This window comes from Sabethes cyaneus, chromosome 3, assembly GCF_943734655.1.
Source record: "Sabethes cyaneus chromosome 3, idSabCyanKW18_F2, whole genome shotgun sequence".
NCBI lineage: Eukaryota > Metazoa > Arthropoda > Insecta > Diptera > Culicidae > Sabethes > Sabethes cyaneus.
This window is the reverse complement of record NC_071355.1, coordinates 34,928,059-34,943,755: the sequence shown is the minus strand read 5'-3', so window position 1 is coordinate 34,943,755 and position 15,697 is coordinate 34,928,059. Positions and strand designations below refer to the sequence as shown.

The 15,697-nt window shown below is 42.1% G+C and overlaps 2 protein-coding genes across 2 annotated transcripts; both read right to left on the bottom strand.

Annotated features, from left to right (window-relative positions):
- Nucleotides 1-1,950: 1,950 nt before the first annotated feature.
- Nucleotides 1,951-2,550, bottom strand: LOC128743394 (histone H1-like). The gene has a single exon (XM_053839958.1). The coding sequence runs from the start codon at nt 2,458-2,460 to the stop codon at nt 1,951-1,953; it is 510 nt and encodes a 169-aa protein (XP_053695933.1). The 5' UTR covers nt 2,461-2,550.
- Nucleotides 2,551-7,184: 4,634 nt separating this feature from the next.
- On the bottom strand, nt 7,185-13,103 carry LOC128739459 (uncharacterized). Its single transcript, XM_053834944.1, has one exon. The coding sequence runs from the start codon at nt 13,101-13,103 to the stop codon at nt 7,185-7,187; it is 5,919 nt and encodes a 1,972-aa protein (XP_053690919.1).
- Between the last annotated feature and the right edge of the window lie 2,594 nt (nt 13,104-15,697).

Sequence of the window (15,697 nt, the reverse complement as noted above, 5' to 3'; positions counted from 1 at the left end):
TATACATAACTTTTGAACTAAAAGTCCGATCAGTATGAAATTCAATAGCGACCAATGGGACACCTAGACCTTTCATTTGATACTAAGAACATTAAAATCGGTCCAGCCATCTCCGAGAAAAGTGAGTGAGATTAAAAGCGTTACATACACACACACACACACACACACACACATACATACACACACACAGAAAATGCTCAGTTTTCGAAACTGAGTCGAATGGTATATAACATTCGGCCCGCAGGACCTTCTTTCCATTTCCGGTTTTCCAAGTGATTTCTATACCTTTATACTATATACTTATATAGTAGAAAGGCAAAACCGTGTAAAATAGGTTTTTTGCTTAGCAACTCAGCACCCAATTCACCAGGTTAGAACAAGAAAAACAGGTGTGCAACAAAATTGGAAAGAGTGTCGTACGTTGTACCAATTATTGAACTTACGAATTTATCGGAAATTCGTGTTATAAAGACCCAATTTCATTCACATACTGATACACATACATTCACATCTATCAATGCTACGAAACCCACAGAACAAGTTTATTTGCATTTAACGTTCGGTGAAAGCTTATTTTGTAAATCAACTTTTTTAATTTTGACAAGAAAACCGTTTGGTGAAGGCAAAATTAGAAAAAAAAATTTATTAATACGCTTGATGTTCTGGTTCGACCAGTTGGCGTTCATCCACTGCGTCCATTATTTTGAACTATTGTGGTATGCCCCATTGTCTCTTTTGCTGTACGCTTCAGGCTTACCTATCACTTATTGAAGAAGTGGTAGGCTGGAAGCTGGAGCGAGACAGGTGCCAATCAGGGATGACTTGGTTTATAAACCTTATAGTCCTGATCGGCGACGCAAATCAGATCTCCCTAGGCTCTAGTAGGGCCTTTTTGAGATACTGCAGTCTGCGTCCTATTAGTGCTCCACAATTGCAGAGTAAGTGTTCCGAGGTTTCGCTCTCGGTATTGCACAGGCGACAAATATCATCTTGCACGAAACCGAGATTCCGAAGATGATATTTGCTCGGGCAATGTCCTGTCACCAGACCGGTAAACGTGCTGAGGTCTCTCTTATTGAGACTCAGCAGCTTCTGAGTAACCTTAATACTAGGCATTATAAATTTCTTTCTTCTGTGAATGGAGAGTTAGAACCACATTTGGCTAGTTCGTCTGCGACTTCATTTCCATCTATTCCGCAATGACCAGGGATCCAGTACAGGTTTACCGAGTTTACCTGGCTCAGTTGCCGTAAGAGACAAATGCAATCCCAGACAAGTTTTGAGAAACACTTAAAAGCTTTAAGCGCTTTTAGTGCTGCTTGACTGTCAGAGAAAATGCAGATATTGGCATGTCTGTATTTCCTTTTGAGACAGACGTTTGCACATTCTATTATAGCTGCTATTTCAGCCTGGAAAACTGTTGGCCAATCTCCCATTGCTATAGATATTCTAGTTCTGGGGCCATACACTCCAGCACCCGTTTTGACTCCCACCTTTGATCCGTCGGTATAGAACTTGATTGAACCACTGCGGACGCTAGGTCCCCCCTCATCCCAGACCGAACGTGATGGTTCGTTCACCGTGTATGGGATGTCGTAGTTGGTTCTAGCTTCCATCCAATCACTGTTCATTTCCGCAACTGGGCCAACAGGTAGATTAATACGCTTTAAAATCACATTGATTTAAAGGAAAAAAAATTGTATAGCCGATGTTGTTGTCAAATTACGTTTCACATAATAAACCGTCGAGTAAAGGTGCAAACACTTCAAAGTGTGCGTTAATTGGGTATGGATATGGAAATTATTACACCTAATGTGAATTTTTGGTGGAAAAAAACTCTTAGGATGAATTTTTATTGAGCTTTACGAGAAAGACAATTAACTTCTTCATATACAAATTTGATAGTCCTTAAAAGGACTGCTTTTTATTTCTACCTATAGAATTCAACGTTTACTTTTTAGCAGCGACTTTTTTCGGGGCGGCTTTCTTGACTGGAGCAGCTTTCTTCGGCTTAGGGGTCTTCGGTTTCTTAGCTGCGGTCTTTGATGGTTTAGTTGCTTTCTGCTTGGAAGCAGCAGCTTTCTTTACTCCGGTAGCCTTCTTGGCAGATTTGGTCGGAGCCTTCTTTTCATCAGCTTTCTTAGCAGCAGTGGCTTTTGATTTCTTGGCAACCTTTCCCTTGTCAGCTGGTTTCCTAGCCTTGATCTCCTTCTTTGGTTTTTTGACCTTCTTTTCGCCAGCTGGTTTCCTAGCGTCGGCCTTAACCTTGAATGAACCCGAAGCTCCAGTTCCCTTGGTCTGCAGCAGCTTTCCTTTCTCGACACCGGATTTCAGAGCCTTCTTGACGAACGGAGCCAACTTTGCAACGTCGCAAAGGTAGTTGGCGGCGATGTACTTCTTGATGGCCTGCAGTGAGGATCCGTTACGTTCCTTCAGGGCGTTGATAGCGGCTAAAACCATGTCGCTCACAGGAGGGTGAGTCGACGGTTTCTTCGGTTTCTTGTCGGCTCCCTTGGAGGCTATGGGTTTCTTTGGTGCCTTAATCGGTGAGACTGCGACACGAGCAACAACAGCAGGGATGGTATTAGCCATTATAATTAACGAGTTGACGAGTTATGATACCTTCTAGCAGAACCATTCAGCTTAAATACGCTTGCTGAAGTGTTTACCTATATTTACCGGTGATCGTGATTGGTAAAATATTCATGTAGGTAGGAGAATACCATCAAATACGTAGCACACACTTTTTCACTGTCATTACCTAAAGTTGGGCCATTACAAATATTTTGTTAAGTTTTTGTCCTTTCGGTGTTGGGCGACTGAATTCCAATCGACCAAAAAAAAATATGCCTTTCAAGCAATTTACTTAAAGTTTAAACATGAAAACCAAAAATCTACGAAAAGAGACACAAAATCGAAAGAAATCTTTTTGTGTTAGAAGCGTTCCGTACACTCCGCGTACACTAATTTTTCGAGTTCTTTTAGGCTGTAATGTTCGCAGACAATTGAATTTATAAAGAACATTGACTTATATCCCACAAATTATTTTTTTGCCATTTTCAAAACAAAACAAAAACTTTAAAACTAATTTGCAATGTCCTAATTTTACTGTATATATTTATTTACTCTTGGGGAAGAGTAAACGTTTAATGCGAAAAATGTAGATTTAGGCAAACTGAGAAATTCTTAATATTAGGCCAAAAATAAAGACTTAGCGAAGGTGAGAGTCGAACTCACAGCTCTCAAGCTCTAGTTGAGCGTGTTCTTTGACCAAACACGGTAATGCTCCAAATTCGGTAATGCTCCGTGTCACTCAAAATATTTCGGAAAACAGGAGAACATTTCAATTACCTGGTACCAGCCTAACAGATGTTTCAGCATGAATAGAGCTTTAACAAAATTAGTAGAAAGATAACCTGGACCTGGACCTGGACGTTTAGTGTTCTTAATCCTTTTTTATCTATCTATTTTTCTCATTTTATTCTTTTCTTCACTTTATCTAGTATTTAGTATTTATAAGTTTAATAGTCGATTACTTTCCAATAACCATAGACAAACAGACATAACACTTGGAAGAAAAATCAACAAAAATTATCGCACCTCACATTTTTCCTGAACACTAGTACCAACTATGATCGACATTCCCAAATATCAAATAGCAATATGTCAATAATTTCAAGACAATATCATTACCAATTAAGTAGGGAACTTATCAGACTGGCTTCATGTAGGGTCGATCTACAACGACCCAAAACGGAATGCTGGTAAACTCAACTTTTATCATGATCATAAGTTGAAACATATTACTACATGGCTGTTTAGCCGAATGTTAACGAACAGCGCGGATTGACGTAATCAAGCAATTTGAATCGCCCACTCGAGAAGGAAATCGATCGCCCCAATCGAGGGGAAAACTTTCCATTTCGCCTTTTTTTACTCGTGAGAATGTGTTTCAAACGCGGATCGTGCCGTTGCCGTGAGTAACACAGTGAGATTGCACATTTTTTTCCTTACTAAAGTTCAGCATTTCTAATCGGCTCACAGGAAATACGCAATGAACTTTTGGGTCTCCATCAGTAAACATTATGGATAGGATACGCACCCGCCGGCTTACGTATTGTACGGTTTACAACATCAATGACCTCATTCCATCTGGTGCCACCATTCTATCAAAGACGTACCCTTCCTGCACCTTGTGCACCCTCCATAATCACGGCATGCCAGTCCGACAATCAAATCCTTCAATCGTCCAGCACAAACCGGATCGGAATTTAAAGTTACCTTCATTAATGCTCTTTTTCATGCTTACCGCTCGCCCGCAGCATCCAGACGAGAAGAAGGTAGGGAATAAAAAAAAATGGAAGTTGGCATTCATTTCCTGACCGAAAGTTTCCCCGCTGTCAAATCTGACATTCGTCCGTCTTATCTGGACCTGTTTGCTTCCTCGCCTCGGCGTATTCCGCAGCGCAGCACCGTAGAATAAAATATGCTTCCAGCCAGGATGCATTATATACAGTTTCAGTAAAAAAAGAAATGACAAGCCAATCATCCTAAAGCGTTATTATTATGGCATTACATAAATTGGATAACAATTTGGAACCAATGACGACGCGCTGGTTGAAAATTGGGTAATTTTCTCTCCCTATGGTTTCGTAATTACCTTTAATCTAATTGTCTTTTTTATGTTTTCTGAATACCTAGTTCTGTTGGTTTTTTGTGCATTCGATTAACCTGTACGCTCGCTCTGTCATCATACAAAATCGGTGCACCAAGCTTTCGGAGTTCGCTACGAACAAACCTAAACCTGTTTTGATTGTTGAATTGAAGGAACAAATTTCACAAACTTGGAAAAAGAATCTTAAAATTTTGATTTTGAAGCAAATGTTTAGAACTAAAATGTCTAGGCTATGAAGTTTAAACTAAAAATGAAATTTACCAAGACTCTTTTTTACTACATTCCAATGTTGTTTTTACTATTCCAATACTAGAACATTTGTGCAAGTTATTGTAAAGAATGGCTAGAGGACTTTATTTGAAATCTGGCACAGGCTGGAGTTTTACTTTTAGTTACCGTTTATAAATACGTTCATGAAGGTTTGTTTCGCAAATCAATGAGGCAATAACAAGTTGACCGATATATTTATTTTGCGTTACTTTTACTAACTTTCTAAAATATTTTTTTGCAACAGCTAATTTAATAACTTATTGTAAGCCTCGTTATGTCATTTATCATAAATAATTACAAGGTTTATTGAAACTTAAATACTACTGTTCAGATGTAAGTGGCAGATTATGACGAGTACCTGCTGTGTTCCATCTGCTTCCTATTGCTCTTGTTGAACGCACAACCGGGCGGCGCTGGTGGTCAATGGTCTCCGTCCGCGTCGCGGCGGAGTCGAAATCGATGACTCGTGGAAATTAAATATTTCACCATAATGGATCAATGAAAATGCTTTTCGCGGTCTTTCCAACGAAGCGGTTGTAATTTGAAAGTCATTTAACTCGAACACAGTCAGTGGATGGAGAAAAACCAACCGCGGCAGAAGAAGTCAAGTCTCGTGTACGAGTCAAGATTGGGGTGTGGTCCCCGGGCGTGCGTTGGCCTTTCCATTATAATGAATACAATTTTATGATACACCCGAGATGGGAAGCTACTTGGCCATGACCGTATGTACGCACAGGGCTTTGAACTCGCAATTAAAATCGAATCAAATTGCCCAGAAATTTCACCTGTTGCGGTGCGTAATAAGCGGTCCCCAAGCTAGCTTACGTAAAGTCAGCACCCTGGAAAATTCAAAACAAATTTCCAATTTAATAAAGAATTGTTTGAAATGATTTTTCCTCCAAGCACCGATAGAAATTAGGCACCGATCTGTCGATATGAAATGGATCCAACAAAAAACTATTAAGCCACAGCAATTTTCCACTTTCTCACATCTGCCGATTGATTTTCAGACCGCGACGACTATTTGTATTAATTACCACCGGATCGGTTCCCAATGTGCAGCGCCGCCTCTGGACTATGGTGATGCGGTTTAAGGCCGTACCGACGTACAGCAATCAAAGTGAAAACGAAGAAAAGATCCATTCGATCAATGGTCAATCGCCGCGCCCGGCTGCCAGTGCTTACGATGACTGCGCGGTGCAGTTGCACTTGTTGCATTCTTTGATCGATATCGAAGAATGGAAGCGACGTTTTAGTGTTGAACGCATATTAAAGGTAAATTTGTCAAAATTTAGACGATTAGGCGAAGAGAGTTAAATCATTCATGATGTGCACAGCACAATCTTTCTCTATTTACAATCTTGATTTTTGTGTTCCTGTTGCCTTGGAGTGGGTTCGTCGCTTTATAATTGAGGTCTTTTTAAATGAAGTTCTTCCGGGATAGAATGGGTAAAGCGTACGTCTGCGTGTGATGATGATGATGATGATGATGGGAAGAATTGATAAAACTGACAAGTTCACAAGTTCAAGTGTTTATATAGCGAGGACGAATTGTACACAAAGGAAGTTTTTATGAATTGCTCCACTACGTGCTACAACGTACATATTCTCAAACCAAATTGTTCGGGAATTTAAAAAGAAATGCACCACCGTTTTTGTAGCAGCTTTAATGCAGCTCAAACTGCAAAGATTTATAAATTAATTTACTTCATATCAGTACATCATTACAAGTTTTACTCACAATTTGATAGTTTCTCTTCACCTCTTGCACGAGTTCAAGCAACCAACTACCGACAGCTATTCCGACACTAGTCTAGAGCATAAATATTGCTTTTAGCCTATTTATTAATTGTACATAACTCGCATAACTACTTACAATTCTAGTCACAACTATATCCACAATTCTCGTCGCTTTTAATTACTAGTTTAAGGAATTTTTTAATCTGTTTGTGCCGTCTTTCCGTATCCACTAACCTAAATGTAAGTAGCCAATTAAATCACTATTTTTAACCGTTTATATAATTTTACCCTTTACTAAAATGTACACCGGTTGTATTCGTACACACGATCTACAATTGCGGTAGACTTTTCAACTTTTAACGATAGTTTTTAACTTCTAAATCCAAATTATGCAACGCTATCAAACTGTTTTATTTACTTCCACTTTTTCTTCGATGTAAACAATCAATGGTTTTTCCACTGCTATAGACCGGTTACCGGTTAGACTGGAACAGCAGACCTATCTCGAGTACGTTGGACGCCCAGTGATGCCAACACCCCCAGCCCGTAACTCCGGTACCCTTTCATCGGTGGTTCCGGATTTACTATCAAGAACCTCCAGCACTGCCAGGTTAGCTACCCCTCTCCGGAACACTCCACTGCTAGTTCGCACGTCTGCCTGCCGAACTCTTCCATCTGAGCCAACAACTACTTCTTCGACCATACCCCTGATCCAGCTTTTACGATTCTGACCATCTACGACGAACACGAGATCTCCCTTCTTCAAGGACTTCCTCTCAGCAAACCACTTAGTACGCTTGTTAATCGTTGGTAAGTATTCTTTGTACCAACGCCGCCACATTTGATCCGCCAAATACTGGGAACGTTTGTATACGTTTCGCAAACTTTCCGCAAAATCAATCGATCCGTCCACATGAGCATCAACTGATTTAACCATCCCTCTAAGAAAATGGTTCGGTGTTAACGCTGCTGATTCGCCGGGTACATATGTAAGCGGTCGACTGTTTACCATGTCTTCCGCTTCAGCCAGAGTGGTTAGTAAAACTTCGTCATTTAGCCGACTACCATCATCAAGTGCCTTCATCGCCTCTTTTACGGATCGGACCATCCTCTCCCAAATGCCGCCCATATGTGGAGTACCAGGAGGATTAAAATTCCACTTCATTGTGCTGCTAACGACCGATTCCGCACATTCACTGTTGATCCGCTTTACCCACGCAATTAACTCCTTACTAGCTCCCTTAAAATTTGTTCCATTATCAGAAAATATCTCATCTGGAACTCCTCGCCTACAAATGAATCTCCGAATGGCCATTAGACAAGATTGCGTTGTCAAAGAATGTACCACCTCCAAGTGCACAGCGCGTACAGCAAGGCATGTAAACAGTGCGATCCACCGCTTCTCTTTTCTACGATTAACGACTACTTCCACGGGTCCCAGATAATCTACCCCAACTGCACTAAATGGTCTAAGCTGTTGAGTGATACGCTGAACAGGTAGCGGTGCCATCATTGGAACTTCAGCATAACAGCGATTAACCTTGCACCACACACACTCCTTCATCACTTGCTGTATCGCCATTCGTATCTTTGGAATGTGGAACTTTTGGCGAAGCTCGTTTAAAACTGTTTCCCGGTTCGCATGTCCAAATTTTTCATGAAAATACTGTATTAAACGGCGCGTCACCGCGTGCCCCTTTGGAAGAATAATCGGAAACTTCATGTCGAATGGAATTTCGTCAGATTTTGCCATTCTACCATTCATTCGAATTACGCCACACTCATCTACGATGGGAGAAAGTTTATACAATGGGCTTCTCTTTCCAATATGCATAGGTTTCCTTTCCGCCTTCTGAGGTATAGTCTGAGGTTTACTTCCCAAAAACACCATTACCTCTTCAGGGAAAGTCTCCCACTGTGCCTGTTTCCACAAAGTTACTTCTGCTTTCGAGAGTTCGTCCTGCTGCAAAGGTCGCTGCAACACTTTGAGCTTCGCTTTTAAAAGCCGTTCCTGCTTTTCATTCGCAACCGTCGTGTATATCAGAAGCCCTTTTCGCTTACGATGTAGATTTTCAACGAATCTGATGACATAAGCCGTTATTCGTAATAATTTACGCCACTGCCACGTCACTTCCACGTTTATCACTGGTTGTGGAAGCTCCTTCATTTCGTGGTGCAGCAAGTACGCCTTTATCTCTTCTTTAGTCTCAATTTCCGGTGGATTCTCCGTCGGCCAGCAATGTTCTGGTTGATATAGAAATTGTGGTCCTTTAAACCATTCTCCTTCTGAATCCAATGGAGGACCACGTCCCCATTTGGTCAATGCATCAGCAGGGTTCAAACTAGAACGAATCCAGCGCCAGTCAGAGGATCTAGTTGTCTCTAAAATCTCTCCGATTCGAAACGCGACAAATTGTTTAAATTTACGTTGATCTGACCGCAGCCAGCTGAGCACTGTTTGCGAATCAGTCCAGAAAACGTAACGGTTGATAGGAATGGAGTGGTTAGTTTTAATGGTGTGAAGCATTCTTGCTCCCAGAATGGCCCCTCTTAATTCCAATCGAGGAATAGATTCCAGCTTAAGGGGAGCTACCTTTGATCGAGACATCGCCAATGAGCATTTGACCACGTCCCCCACTATTGCACGAATATACGCTACGCAACCATATGCGTAGATACTAGCATCCGTAAAGATGTGTAGCTCTAGTTTGCTTATTTCCGAGGACTTCGTTCGACCAAAGTATGGACGCGGGATGCGAATTCGTTCAACCAACGGAAATAACCCAGTCCATTGCTGCCACTTAACTCGACTTGCTTCGTCGACTTCCTGATCCCAATCACAACCGGTCCGCCACAAATCCTGTATCAACATCTTTCCATGCACGGTGAAGCATGAAAGCAATCCGAGTGGATCGAAAAACCCCATGACGCAGCTCAATATAATTCGCTTTGTTGTATTCTTGCTACCCTGTAAATACTCCTTCAGATCATCGCGGTGTTCAGTTGAAAAGGAGAAAACGTCTTGCCCTGGGTTCCAAATAATGCCGAGTACACGCTCATTCCCAGTTTCTTTGTCCCGGTTAAAATGAATCGATTGCACAGCTTTGGGTTCCCCAAGACTACTGAGAACCGCCTCCGAATTAGACACCCAGTTGCGTATTTCGAAACCCCCTTTCGAATGAATAAATCTCACCTGTTTCGCCCGTTCTATTGCCGTCTCAATGGTGTCCACACTGTCAAAATAGTCGTCGACGTAGTGTTTCTCAACAATCGCCGCGGCGGCCTCAGGATATTCTGCTGCAAACTCCATCGCGTTCTTATTCTTCACAAATTGAGCAGAGCACGGGGAGCTTTTTGACCCGAAAGTGGCTACGTCCATGACATAAACACATGGTTCATTGCTTGGGTCCGACCGGAACACAAACCGTTGTACTCGTCTATCCGCTTTACGAATCATCATCTGATGGTACATTTCGCGTATGTCCCCGCCGAAAGCAACTGGTCGTTCACGAAATTGACAAAAAATAGCAATAATAGACACGAGCAAATCGGGTCCCGCTAGGAGCAAGGAGTTGAGAGAAACTCCCTTCACAGTTGCTGCTGCATCCCACACAAGGCGTACTTTATCCGGCTTCTTCGGATTTAGTACGACGTTGAGCGGAAGATACCAAACTTTACGTGGCTCAGTTTTGGCCAGTTCGTCAACGGTTGCCAGATGCGCGTATCCCTTTTGCTGATACTCCTCGATTTGACGACGGACATTCTCGAATAGTGATGGTTCCTTCAGCAGGCGCTGTTCTAAACACTTCATCCTTCTAATGGCCATTGGATAACTATCCGGGAGTTCGCATTCTTCATTCTTCCACAGTAGTCCCGTTTCGAACCGGTCCCCTACTCGTCGGGTGGTCGATTCCAGGATTTCCCGCGCTCTTCTATCTTCGTCCGACTCTGGTAATTTCACTGTTACTGATTCCTCCAAAGCATATTGGCTTTTTAGCAAATCGTGGAGGTCTTGATTGCTTACTACGTTGTGATGTCCTAAATATGCCTCCGTACTCTCTTGCAGCATTCGACTTGGACCGTATACTGCCCATCCTAACTTCGATCGAACCGCTATCAGCTCACCTGGCTCGCCGATCTTTGCTTCGATCGGTGCAATCACATGTAGATTATTTAGACCGATAAGTAAACCTGGGCGTTGATTTTGATACGTGGCGATCGGCAGCCCACGAAGATTTTTCATTCGTTGGCTGAGATCCACTGCATCCAGCTGTTGTTTCGGCAAGAGCAGCTCTTCTACCGTTCGAACTGTACCGAGCTGATGCTTCTCGTCACTCCCTCTTTCAGCAATTAGTAAGTTCATCCGTCGTGATTCCTTCTCTACGCGCGCGATGTCTGCCGTCCATTTGATGGTTAATGGTTCTTTCGTTCCTTGGACACCCAGCTGATCCGCCAAGGCTCGCTCCATCAATGTAACAGACGCCCCTTCATCTAAAAACGCCAAGGTATTCACTAATCTTTTCCCGCAGTACAACGTCACTGGTAGCATACGGAACCGAATTGTACTGGTACTTCGGAAGTGGGCATTCATTACTACGGATCCGACAACCGGATGTAGAAGAGGATGATGTCGCTCATGACATTCATCGATATTGCATCGGATCTTAAATTTGCACGGCGCATTGCCGTGATCATTCAGGCAAACGACACAGAGCTTCCATTTATCGACCAGCTCCAATCTATCCGTTAAAGCCATTGCCTTAAAATCTTGGCAGAATCGTAAGCGATGATCAGTACGCTTGCACACCTTGCAAGGTTTCAGGGTATTCTCACCTGCTTCAGCGATAGACTTTTCTAGGGCAGTATGGTTGTAAACGTAAGCTTTTTCTCTGTTTTTACCCTTACCAGTATGCTCCTGAATCACAGGTTTTGAGTCTGCATTGAAATCCATTTTTACGTTGGCTTCACAGGCTTCTGCAACGATCGTCGACACAAAATCGGTGAAAGTACGAAGATTAACCTTTCTTTTCCGATTTTTAAAACGAACCCATTCGCGTTTATCGTGAGCCGGAAGCTTGTCGACTAGATCCTGGATTAAAATAGGATTTACCATGTGTTGTTTTAGATTCGCTGCTTCCAAGTGTTCGCAGAGTTGCTCCACCACGTTTCCGAAAGGAATATACGTGGCTAGTTTATCCGATTTGGGAGATTCCAGTCGCCGCACCTTGTCAAGATGACATTGCAAAAGCTGTTCCGGTCGTCCATACAACTGACGCAGTTTGTTGATAACCTTTGGCACTGATTTCGGGAAAAGCAGCTGTCCTCTAACGCTTTCCAATGCTGACCCCTTCAGACACTCTTGTAATCGAACGAGATTTTCAATGTCTGAGTATCCACACGCATCGTTAGAAGCTTGGTAACTGCCGATGAATAACGGCCATTCTTCGGGTTTTCCTGTGAATACAGGCAGTTTCTTACTTATTCCGCTCCGAGCAGCTAATTGCATTTTAGATGGAGTTGCAATAGCCTGCCCCAGCCCGTATGAGCTCGCTGTCTTCGCTTTCGACTTTCTTTTCTGCACTTTCTCTTCACCGGCAGACTTCTCCCCATCAGACTCGCTTTCAGATTTTTCCGTGGCTTCTTCGCTTTCACAATCGCTATCAGACTCCTCCGAATTCTCCTCACTTTCTTTCTCATCTTCTGAAACTGCTTTCTTCCGTCTCTCCAACCGCTTCTGGATAGTAATTTCTGGATTCTTTAACGGTGTTCCCAAGATCGACTGCTTCGTGATCTTTGACGTTCCCTTTTCTGCCGATGCTTCTATTTCACTAGCCTTTAATTGCTTTAGCTCCTGCTCAACCTGATCCATTTTACGATAGTAGGATTCACGCATCTTCTTCATACGGTTCAAATGATCTTGCTTTTCCCGTAACGCTTTCTGCAGCAACTGTTCCTCCTGCTTTAGTTCCTTGGCCCGAAGCTCATTCTCCATCTGAATTCGCTGTTCTCGAAGGATCCGGTCTATCTCCATCCGCTTTTCCCTCAAAAAGCATTCGTTCAGCAATTCCTGTTCCATTTTTTTTCGTTCCTTTTCAAGAGCTTTCAGTTCTCGCTCCATCGATAACCCTGGCCTTGCATCAGATTTCACGCCTGATTCGTTCACGTTATCGTCGATCGTCTTCTTCTTCCTTTTCTTTGCTCCTGTCCTGGAAGCATCTTCGTCCAGTTTCTTCTGGCTCTGACAGTCTTCCTCTGGACAGTACCACTTCGCCTCATTTTCAACATCCTCTGTAACGCCTACGCATCGGTAATGGTACCAACCGTTACATTTGTCGCAACATACCATACCTTCATCTTCCTCGGACACCGATCCACAGGCTCCGCAGGCAGTTTGCGTAAGGTCTTTATCTCCCGGCATCGTTTTGAGGTTATCCCTTTATCTCTTATCAAATTTTTGAGAATGTTCGGGAATTTAAAAAGAAATGCACCACCGTTTTTGTAGCAGCTTTAATGCAGCTCAAACTGCAAAGATTTATAAATTAATTTACTTCATATCAGTACATCATTACAAGTTTTACTCACAATTTGATAGTTTCTCTTCACCTCTTGCACGAGTTCAAGCAACCAACTACCGACAGCTATTCCGACACTAGTCTAGAGCATAAATATTGCTTTTAGCCTATTTATTAATTGTACATAACTCGCATAACTACTTACAATTCTAGTCACAACTATATCCACAATTCTCGTCGCTTTTAATTACTAGTTTAAGGAATTTTTTAATCTGTTTGTGCCGTCTTTCCGTATCCACTAACCTAAATGTAAGTAGCCAATTAAATCACTATTTTTAACCGTTTATATAATTTTACCCTTTACTAAAATGTACACCGGTTGTATTCGTACACACGATCTACAATTGCGGTAGACTTTTCAACTTTTAACGATAGTTTTTAACTTCTAAATCCAAATTATGCAACGCTATCAAACTGTTTTATTTACTTCCACTTTTTCTTCGATGTAAACAATCAATGGTTTTTCCACTGCTATAGACCGGTTACCGGTTAGACTGGAACAGCAGACCTATCTCGAGTACGTTGGACGCCCAGTGATGCCAACACAAATATACCTAGGATAATTTGCCAATTATTGCACACTCCATAGTGTTTGTATCTATTCTCGACGGTTTGTTATTTTAAATGTAATTTGACAACATTGGCTATTCAATTTCACTAGATGCGTTAGATGCAAATAAACATGTTCTATGGGTTTCGTAGCATTAATAGAAGCTTACTATACTCAAAAAGTGAATAAAATAAAAATAGGGCCTTTATAACACAAATTACCGATAAATTCGTTAGTTCAATAAACGGAACAACGTACGATACTCCTTCCAATTTAATTGCACGCCTGTTTTTCTTGTCAAAACCCCTGTTTTTCTGCAACGCGCATTCCACGGAACTTTACTTCTCTGCGATGTTGCTTTTTGTTTATCAACGCAAGCGGTAGGAGCCGTACTTTTCCGCATGGCGATTTTTTCCGTTTTTCACCGTTCATTGCGGGGTTTGGATGCTACGGTAATCCTAAAGTACGTATGTTTGGCTTTGTCCACGAATAAAACAACTTGGAAATAATGCCAAATGTAATAATGCTGAAAAATCAAAACAAAAGTTGTGCAACAATTGGGCGTGAGATGTGCAATAATAGGATTTGAAGGTTATGTTGGTGTGCAATAATTGGGTACAGAGTTGCTATGAAAAAACGTATTTTACACAGTTTTTGAAGGGAATTCCACTCTCAATGCAACCCATCAGTTGATACATCATCGCTTGTGAAGGCCCGCACTTTTCCGCGTGTGTAAGCTAGGGCGTAAGATGATGAAGAAAACAAGTAAAATAGGTACGTCGTAGTGTACCTCATGAGCTTTGGCTTCGTGAGCGGGCTGTGCAGAAAGATACTACGACGCAGTATACTCGCGGATGTGTAGCTAGCAGAATGTATATACAGAGTACTAGTGGCTGTTTGTCGTAGGCTTGCGTCAGTGGAGTAAGCGTTGGATACTATACTTCACACACTCACTCAGGCAAGAGTGGGCATTGTTGACTTCTCGCTTAATTGACAATAAGCGGGAACGAGACACAATTTGTGTGTAAAAATAACTCAATTCCGTCAGCGATAGTGGATATTGAAAGACGTGACACACTAATCTGCTTCAACGCGCGGGTTCCTTGGCTTAGTAAGTAAGCCTAATAAGTGTCTTATTACATTCCTGGTACTTTAAAACGGGCTGGAACTGAATGGCCGAAACACAAATGGCCGAATCACGAATGGCCGAAATCCAAATGGCCGAATTTCAACCACAGTTACAGAAGGCCGAATCACGAAAAGTCGAATTTTTTCGGAATTCCTAAATAACAATTCAATAAAAACAAGAATTGACAAGCAGTTAACTACTAACTTTAATCCAACAAAATAAGCAACACAACTGTTTACTATAGGGTATAGATGATTGAAAGTTCTTTCTTCCCGTAAGCTCAAATGGCGAGACCTATTTACTGCAGTGAGACGGCAGTAGGCCACGAGTGCGCGCCGGTGACCCGCCGTCGGAAGCACCGGCCACTGCGGGGGGGGGGTTCAGCCTTTCCTAGGTTTACTGCCTAGTAGGGATTATCCCTTAGTTAAGTCCGAACGAGCGGTAGTGAGTAAGGACAGCATATACCCAACATTTGTGCAGGCTGTAGGTCGTGATTATTTTCGGCCGAATATGACGTTCGGCCATTCGTGTTTCAGCCTTTTGTGATTCGGCCATTCGTAATTCTGCCATTTGTTATTTCGACCTTTTGTGTTTCGGCCATTCGTGGGTAATCCATAATCATCATCATCATCATCATTAAAATCATCATCATCATCATCATCATCATCATCATCATCATCATCATCATCATCATCATCATCATCATCATCATCATCATCATCATCATCATCATCATCATCATCATGATCATCATCATCATC